The 10,000-nt window shown below is 44.8% G+C and overlaps 1 protein-coding gene across 6 annotated transcripts in view; it reads right to left on the reverse strand.

Moving 5' to 3' along the window:
* The window catches only part of LOC134438843 (nesprin-1-like), a 77,123-nt gene that overhangs the window by 21,825 nt on the left and 45,298 nt on the right, over window positions 1-10,000 (reverse strand). For all 6 annotated transcript variants that reach the window (XM_063188535.1, XM_063188537.1, XM_063188534.1 and 3 more), the window contains 6 exons: window positions 9,818-9,925; window positions 9,169-9,329; window positions 8,750-8,897; window positions 8,422-8,510; window positions 5,702-5,981; window positions 5,309-5,515 (listed from right to left, as the gene is read on the reverse strand). In XM_063188535.1, coding sequence (XP_063044605.1) covers window positions 5,309-5,515; window positions 5,702-5,981; window positions 8,422-8,510; window positions 8,750-8,897; window positions 9,169-9,329; window positions 9,818-9,925 — 993 coding nt within the window. The remainder of the gene's footprint in view (window positions 1-5,308; window positions 5,516-5,701; window positions 5,982-8,421; window positions 8,511-8,749; window positions 8,898-9,168; window positions 9,330-9,817; window positions 9,926-10,000) is intronic.

The raw sequence follows: 10,000 nt of genomic DNA on the forward strand, positions 1-10,000 counted from the left end.
CTGTGCGAGAGAGAGAGAGATGTGTGTGTGTGTGTGTGTGTGTGTGTGTGTGTGTGTGTGTGTGTGTGTGTGTGTGTGTGTGTGTGTGTGTGTGTGTGTGTGTGTGTGTGTGTGTGTGTGTGTGTGTGTGTGTGTGTGTGGGTGGGATTCGAACCTGCAACCCTCTGACAGACCAACACCCTACCCAGTAGGCCACTGCCACTTACTGTATAGAGTGGCCACAGCAGCATATTAGGCCACGGTTGCCCAGGTGACAGCAGAGGTCTAAAGTTCTACAAGGCTGCATGTGTGTGTGTGTATGAATGAAGATTCTAAAGGTGACAGTTTGGCAGTCAATAGCTGAGTAATATGTGCAGCCTTATTTTTACGCTGTTTGCAAGTTGTCAGAGGATATTGACACAAAAATGCCACAAGCCTGCTCTTCATGTCAAAGCTGAGATCACTTTTCTGGGCCAAATGGTTCAGTCAAAAAGTTGACATATTCAGGCCTATGCGCTGAGCTGTTCACACATTTTTTTCCCAAGTGAATGGGGTCACATCATAGGGATTTTAAAACTGCTCTCTTTTAAGAGTTGGCTTATGATCTTCACACAGTTTGTATTCAGAGCCAAGACCTCTCTGACAATGCTTTTACCTAGTTGATACCTAGTTAAAAACCCCAGGACAGGTCACCTCTCACTCTAACTGCCACAGTTTGTGACATCTGACCATTCTACCATTCATGTCAATGAGGTGGAAAACAGAGAGAAAATTGAGGGAAAACGAGTCTGGTGAGTGAATGAAAGGGGGTAGGCCAGCGAAAAATACACCACCCTGAGCCCTTTTCGAGCCGTTCGTTTTGGCACTCGAACCGTGTCTCTATCTCGAACGCTGCAACGATTCAAAGCCGCTGTACTAATGAATGGCGATTCCCATAGGCCGAGATGAATGGAAAAATGTAGAATAATAATGACATGAACAATTGTATGCTTTCCCGCAAGCATACTAAATAAACTGTTGGAGAACAATTAGTATGCTTGCTGGGGGCAAGCAGAGGCCTTTGGCAAGCATACTAAATATTACTATAGGATTATTTCATACATGGTAGACACAATCATCTGCTGTTATGAAGACATCTCTGTCATCTGGGAACTGTCCATTTGTTGACAGCAATGAAAACCGTTCTTATTATCTGCATTTGCCAGAAATGCCTGCCAATCTGGTAACAAATGAACAGTTCCCAGATTTGGACTACACTACCAAAGATGCAGTTGCCAAAGATGTATTCCAACTAGAGGTGAAGTGCAGCTGTACTACTACTTGTACAAATAGACCTGCCAGATCTCGGTGAAGGCAGAGTTAAAGTGCACACCTCTGTGCAAGTGCACATGCAATTTCTAAGACTGACCACTGACTGTTTTTGTATCTGTTCTCTGTCATAGTTATTGTACAGTGAAGTATTGGAATAAATGTTAGCCCTATGGTCTTCTGTTTGTTTTTTGAATGAAGTAAAAAATGGTGTTCCCCATAGCATTTATCATTATTATTATTATTATTGTTATTATTATTATTATTATTATTATTATTATTATTATTATTATTATTATTATCATTATTATTATTGATTTACTTTCTTCCAGATATTAAGTTTTTAAGTTGTGAATAAAATGATGGCTTGATTGGAAGAAAAGCTGGTACTCATGATCCTGAATTCATAAACTCAAAGTTGCAAGTTGGGTGCTAAATAGCACATAGGCTTTATGCAGCCATATTTGTGTATAGGTATCAAGTCAAGTCAAGTGATAACCCAGGCTTTATTTACAATAACTTGTAACAATAAATTATGTTTCATTGCAACTTTGAGGGCATTTCCACCCTTTATCTTAAAAAAGCCCGGATTTAGCTGTCCATTGGCTAAAAGTGTGTTTATTACATAGTGTGTCTTTAATCTGGCAACCAAATACTTAGCTCACCGGTTTCTCCTCTTCATGCTGAATCCATACATACCTCATATGTTAAATTTGGTTTAACTAATCAAAAGTTATAGCAGTTTATATATTTTAGAGCGCCCCCCGCAGGCCATTTTGTCATCTGTGTGTTTGACACTCGAACTCAAATTGTTCTATAGACCCTAAACTTCAACTTGGAAGTGAAAACCAAACTTTAACACCAATTTGAAATGACTGAGCCTAATACGACCCCACTATATGCAATGTGTGGATGCAGGACACATTTTCCCAAAAATGGCAAAAATAAGGTGAAATTCCACAGACCACTAAGTGCTTTATTTTATTTTATTTTTTTCAATTTTTTCCATCATCATTTTTTGCGTTACAACCTTAAACGTCAACCACCCTGTTATAGCCGTCTCACAGCACTCCCACTCCTACACACACACACACACACACACACACACGTATCACATAATAATAATATAGTTTAGATAGCACTCATAGCACTTTAACACACACACACGGACACAGACCGAGACAGACACACACAACACAATTATATAACAATATTATACAACTACCAGTATTTCGTAAAAGACTTAAAGTCTCACTAATCCCCAAATGTCTCATTTTGAATAGACCAACAAGGACTTTGGGGACTTTTTGCTGAACGCAACATTTAATTATATCGTCAACATGTATATGCATCAATGTACAGCATCATGTGATTGCCGACCAATGTCTGTCTATCATGTCTTATTTCACAAGCAGTTTTAAAGCCTGCCCCAGGACGGAGTTGGGACAGGTACTGCAATGACCCTCTGTCTGTCTGTCTATCTGTCTGTCTGTCTGTCTGTCTGTCTGTCTGTCCGTCGATATGTTCGCCCACAAAGTCAAAGTGCCATCTGCTTAAAAACTCCTACCCACCTAAGTTCACCTTTACGGCTAACACCTGAAATAGCTAACCGCTTTGGGACTAACCGTGCATTCATGTGCTCTGGGATGGTAAATACCAAACGCCGGCAGGGTTACTTGCAAGTTTACGAGACTGGATAATAATCTACTTCCGAGAGCACATGAAAAGCACACAAATGAATCCTGCTACCTCCATAGCAGCAAAGCAGTAACCACAGCGCAACTTCACATTTGCGTTTGGCAGGACTTGACAATAGCATTTATTCTGACCAGCATGGAAAACATGGTAAAGCCCACGTACAGAGACACACTGCAACACAGCACTGGGCATGAATGCTAAATAGTGAACACTGCATAAAAGAAAATGATACCCACATACCCACACACCCACACACACACACACACACACACACAGTGCATTGAGGCAGAAAATGCTAGGTCATCATTACCGTTAGAATGTCGCCAGTCTGTTACCTTATCCAGGAAGACAGAGAGGAGGGGAGAGGTGAGAAGAGAGGAGGAAAGGGGGAAGAAAGAGAGAGGATGAGGAGGATAGGAAATGAGGAGAGGGGACAGGAAAGAGAAAGGGTAGAAGAGATGGGTGGTAGAGAAAGAGAAAGAGGGAGGACAGAGGGTAGGAGAGTGGAAAAAGGGAGTAGAGAGGACAGGAGAGAAGGAGAGAGAAAAGGTAGGATATAGCAGGAGAGGATAATGAAAGTGGAGGAGAGAGAAGAGAGAAGGAGAGTAAAGGGAGGAGAGGAGAGAAGCAGGCAGCCATCTTCCCTGCCTCACTGTTCTCTGCTGCTGCAGCTGCTGCTGTTGTAGGCTGCTCCACACACTGCGACACTCGCACTCGCACACGCATACACACAGCCCAAGCTCTCTCTATTTTGCCATCGTCTCTCTTTCTTTCTCCCTAGCCTCTTTCATTCTGTCCATTGCACTTCCCTTTCTCCTCCCCCTGCAACCTCTGTCTCCTCTCTCTCTCTCTCTCTCTCTCTCTCTCTCTCTGGTTTTCCACCCTCATCACTCTCTTCCCAATGCCAACTCTCCGTCCCTGCCCACCTCTATATCACCCCTTCCTGTATCAAATTCCCCCCTTGGACTCTCTCTCTCTCTCTCTCTCTCTCTCTCTCTCTCTCTCTCTCTCTCTCTCTCTCTCTCTCTCTCTCTCTCTCTCTCTCTCTCTCTCTCTCAGATCAATGCTCATTCATTCATCATTCATTCTTTCATTCATTAGTTTATCAAATCCTCATTTACGAATCTACGTTTGTATTAATACACTCATTCACACATTCCTACTTTCACATAGTCACCTTGACACACTCACTCATTAAAACACTCAATCTCCTGCTGTCACGTAGACATTGAATGTCAGTGTGGTGGCTTTGATTGTCTAACTATGTCGAAGGATGTCTCCTAACGTCTAAAAATGTCTAACAATGTCTATGGATGTCTTCTGTGGTTTGCACATGACTAACAAACAGAGGAGTGATTTGAGAGGTGGAGCCTTAGTTTGGAGGGCGGGGCATAATATGTTAAAGTCAAACTAGCTCCCCCTGTCCTGTATTGTTGAACTAGTTTGATTTAAGTCAGGCCTCAACTATATCACTGACTGCTCTGCAGCGGCACATGAAGCACTTAGGTACAGTTACTCACGTCATCCTCACTATCATCATCAACACAATCATCATCCTCCTCCTCATCCTCATCATCAACATCATCACCACCATCATCATTATCATCACCATAATGATCACCACCATTATCAACATCATCATCACCATAATGATCACCACCATTCTCATCATCATCAACACAATCATCATCCTCATCATCATCATCAACATCATCATCACCACCATCATCATCATCACCATAATGATCACCACCATTCTCATTATCATCATCATCATCCTCGTCATCATGATCACTGTCACAGTCATCATCAGCAGCAGCATCGTCACAACCACCGCTATCATCATCATCATCAGCAGCAGCAGCAGCAGCATCATCATCACCATTCACGACAACCATCATCATCACCATCACCCAACACACATCTTCATCATCATCACCATCAGGACCACACATCATCATCATCACCATCATCCTCATCATCATCATCAAACCCATCATTACCATCACCATTATCATCACCACCATTCACTACCACCACCATCATTACCATTACTACCATCACCACCATCACCACCACCACAATCATCACCACCACAATCTGCCAAAGGTGCCGGCAAGTGATATTTTTTTTAAGAAATAAAGAATCAGGGGAAAAAAATGCACTTTAAAACTCGTTCCGGCACCCTTGCCGTCCGCCAACATCATCCTCATCATCATCAATATAATCTTTTATTCAGTCCAGCATTTAAAACCTTCTCGGTTTAGAGCAGACAGCATGCAGCTGGTGTGAGTGTGCAGTGTGAATAGTTAGCAATGCTAACCTTGAGTAGCGCGTGTAGCTGTCTCTTCCTGGCGTCGAGTGCGAGGGTGACACTCCTCCACTGCTCCTGGAGTTCCGCTAGCTCTGCCCCCACGTCGTTTAGCAACGTCTCCTCTCCGTTAGGGCCCTCCCAGTGCAGCAGCTGCCGGCCCGCCTCCATCGCCAAGATGTAACCCCCCTGCTGACGCTTTAGCGACCGCTCACACACCTACACACAAGCAAAGACACATATGCGTGCACGCACGCACACACACACATATTATGTAGTTATCGCCACTGTATGTTGCACAGCAAGCATAAGTCATGCCTGGTGTAGAGTGTTGAGTATTGTGTGTGTGTGCATGTGTGTGTGTGTGTGTGTGTGTGTGTGTGTGTGTGTGTGTGTGTGTGTTACCTGTATGTGGTGCAGCATGACGCGTGCCTGCTGAAGAGCGATGGGCTCCACCTGCTGCTCAGAGAGCGCCGGTGCTGATGCTGATGATGCGTTGTCTGGGTAACAGGGAAGTGGGACTGGAGATGCGTTGTCTAGGTAACGTCGTGTGGTCTCCAGTAGGTGGCGGTAGCGATCCCATTGCCATAGCAAACCTTCTACTAGGCCACGCCTCCTCTGACAACGATGCACTACAGCCTGCCACTCGTGACTCAGCTGCGCCATCTGCTGGATGAAGTCCTCCCTGCAGGGCAGCGCATGGTATATTATAACTACACACTTTATAGAGATATTATAATCATCATCACCATCACAGTCATCATTAGTTTACCATCTTCATTTGGCATCTACTGTGTGTTTGTGCGTGCGTGCGTGCGTGCGTGCGTGCGTGCGTGCGTGCGTGTGTGCGTGCGTGCGTCTGTGTGTGTTTGCGTGTGTGTGGGTCAGTGATGTTTCAGAAGTAGCACACGTCAGGGCAGTGCAATGACAGCCAGTACCACTAAACGAAGCCAATTGGAGATTGGAGCCAATTTTTAGTCCCCTAGGGGAAATTCTTTCTCTGCATTTTATCCCATTTGGACTAGAGTTCTCAACGGGTCGGGTCAGCCCGAAAAACCCGACGGGCCCTTTGGGTTCGGGCCGGGTTCGGGTCGAAAATATAAGCATATGGCTCGGGTCGGTTCGGTCCGCGGGCTCAATCTTTTCCGCCCAGTGAAAAAAAAATCAGTTCTGCTGTTTACCGTGAATCATGGCGAATTTCCCCTTGATGGGTCAGTAAAGCTAGACCTATCTATCTAAATATATGTAGGCCTGCGTAACGAAGGTCTGGCAGGCTGCTGCATGCAACCTTGCGCAGTGCATTATTTGTAAATCACAAGGTACCAGAACGCAAAACAAACATCACATCACAGCGATGATGAGTTGGAAAGAGGTCCCGGAACGCACAGAAAAACTAGGCCTACATTGGCTACAATTACGCAAACTAATAAAAACGGGAAAAAAGTTCTTAGATGCAATTTTAACGATATTGAGTCCCATGTCAGCTCATGGAACCATACTTTTGTTTCTTAATACAAGGGACGGTTGGCAATCCAATGACTATTTTAAACAACAGCCATAGTAGGCCTAGCATATTAAATGCTGTAATGACAACAACCAATATTTTTAGTTTGATCGCTAACTTTATTGCTTAGTAGTCTCAGCAAATGCAGTGCATGGAAATTATGTTTTCCCCATGAGGTGAAACGAAACCGAAGCGGTCTTCTACATAGGCTATACTAGAAAGGACAGTGGCTTTCCAATTAGGTTATCCTTTCCACGTATTCACACAACGTTGGCATATGCGTATTAAACGTTAAATCCACGCTTTGTTGGCGACTTTGTTGCATATAATTTGGCTAATCCGCATGTGCTGTTGCGATATGCCACTTCACTAGGATTTAAATGGCTCGTGCACCGATGGTAAGCGAGCGGCAGCGAAGGTGCCGGTAGACTTGGCTTTTCACACTGACTGTCTGCTCGCGCTGCGGTCTGGTTGAAAATCCCCTCAGCAAATGTTTTATTTGGAGCGTGTAGGCCCTGTTTGAATGAAATATCACCTTGTCTTTGCTGTTTTCGTGCTCAAATTGACTTTTAAGCAACTGTCGGGTCTTGGGGCGCACACACATGCGGAGCGCTCGCCAGCCGAGGAAGATCTCATCCTCTCACCTATCTGTCTTTTTTGCTACATGGCTGATCAATGCACCAACCGTAGCCCAGGTGCCACTAGAAATTAGTATGTCCAAAACCTTGTGTGCCGACCAACATTTTATGAAACTTTTAAACAATGTTTGGCACAGCCAGGCTTTCCATCTCATCCACGCATATGAACAAACAAGGAGGGAGGGGCAACTTCACGTAGCCTACATTTAATCAGATACACGGGGTGGAAATGTAGTAAGCCTACATTTAGAAGTCAAAACAAAAGGTGGATAGATTGTTGTTGCCGTGAAGAGGCGGTTATTGAAATCGCGCTGTGGATGATTCTGCTTAAATAGCAAGAACGTTTCCCCATTTCATATTATGTTTCTATTGTGGAAAATATCTTTTCCCTAGGTTTTTAAGTGGGTTATGCAATTTACTGCACATAAGTGCCCTTAAAGACCCACCACAACCCGTCATTCTCCATAGGATAACGTGGGGAAACTCGACCCCCGACTTCGGGCCTCGGGCCGGGTTCGGTTAGATAATTCTAGTGATGTGTCGGGTAACATCGGGCTCGGGCTTTAAAAGCCACGGGCCGGGTAGGGTCGGGTTGACATTTTCAGGCCCGTTGAGAACTCTAATTTGGACTAGTGAATCACACTGAAGTACACACACTAGTCCGTAGCAGTATTGCATGAATTTGTTGTTTGTTTGTTTTTAGTGGGCTATCCAAACAGCATATTCATTGCAGCATATCAACCACCAATTACTAATTAATTTATAGACATTAAATGCTGTTGCGCCACCTGACGTCTGAGCCCAAATAGGCGTCTTTGACCCGTGTGTGTGTGTGTGTGTGTGTGTGTGTGTGTGTGTGTGTGTGTGTGTGTGTGTGTGTGTGTGTGTGTGTGTGTGTGTGTGTGTGTGTGTGTGTGTGCGTGTGTGCGTGTGTGTGTGTGTGTGTGTGTGTAAATGTGTAAATGTGTGAATGTGAATGTTACCTGTCTTGCACATGGTACAGTAACGAGTGTCCGTCAGAGATGATGGAGAAAAGAATTTGCTGTTTGCTGAACACTTCAGCCTGGAACATCTGCACAAACAACAAACAACAACAACAGTAAATGACTACAAAGAACATTAGCAAAGATCACAGCAACAAAAACACGGAGGTACCTATAGCCTACCAGTGTATGTATACGTATAGCCTCTACGCTAATGCTAGTTATGTCACTAGATTATAGTTTTGGGTTTGAGTGTGTGTGTGTGTGTGTGTGTGTGTGTGTGTGTGTGTGTGTGTGTGTGTGTGTGTGTGTGTGTGTGTGTGTGTACCTCGTGTTGTTTCTGCTCCTCCACTAGGTTAGCGTAGCTAGCGGAGATGCTAGGTGTTAGCTGTCGCTCGGCGCTGTCGAGGAGCTCCATCCAGCTCTCACACTTCTCACGGAAACTCTGCTGCTGAGCACACACACCCTGCAATGCACTGCACGCATGCACACACACACAATACAAAGTCAGTCCAATGGCTATGTGTGTGTGTGTGTGTGTGTGTGTGTGTGTGTGTGTGTGTGTGTGTGTGTGTGTGTGTGTGTGTGTGTGTGTGTGTGTGTGTGTGTGTGCCTGTGCCTGTGTTTGTACCTGTACATCTCCAGTATGTGTGCAGTGTGTATGTGTATGTGTATGTGTGTGTGTGTGTGTGTGTGTGTGTGTGTGCGTGTGCGTGTACGTGTGTGTGTGTCTGCGTGTGTGTGTACCTGTATGTCTCCAGAGTGTGTGCCGAGTGTGTGTTCCAACGGCGGTTGAGGCTCTGCAGGCGAGGGGTGTGAGTGTGTGTGTCACTCAGCGCCAGCGTGTAGCTCCGCTCGTTCAGACGCTCCAGATCAGGGGATCGACCAATCAGGACGCTGATATGGGCCTGCAATCGCACAAACGGATTTAATGGATTTCACAAATACATGCAGTACATATACATAGAGTACACGCTGTGCACATACAGTACAGACATATTGTACCTGCACTGAATCTCAATTGCAACTGTAACACAGCTCTGTGTGTGTGCGCACACATACGTATGTAAACAAGTGTCAGGTACATGAAGCGAAGTAGCTGCTGTACTTGTATATGGTTAAAATTGGTTAATATACATTAGGCCTATATTGAAATGAAATCAAAATGACCAGACTATTTACCATCTTTTAAGTGTAACGTAAACTTCATGTAAAGTGTAACCACTGTGCCAAGTACCTCTGAAATGAGTATGTGTGTGTGTGTGTTTGAATGTGTGTGTGTGTGTGTGTGTGTGTGTGTGTGTGTGTGTGTGTGTGTGTGTGTGTGTGTGTGTGTGTGTGTGTGTGTGTGTGTGTGTGTGTGTGTGTGTGTGTGTGTGTGTGTGTGTGTGTGTACCTTTACATCCTCCATGTTCTGCTGTGTGTGTGTGTTGAGTGTCTCATCCAGCGTCTCCGTCAAAGAGTCCAGCTGCTCCTCCCACTCGTGCACCTCCTCACACACACCCTGTGGACACACACACACACACACACACACACACACACACACACACACACACACACACACACACACACACACACA

Source organism: Engraulis encrasicolus, chromosome 22 (genome assembly GCF_034702125.1).
Source record: "Engraulis encrasicolus isolate BLACKSEA-1 chromosome 22, IST_EnEncr_1.0, whole genome shotgun sequence".
Taxonomy (NCBI): domain Eukaryota; kingdom Metazoa; phylum Chordata; class Actinopteri; order Clupeiformes; family Engraulidae; genus Engraulis; species Engraulis encrasicolus.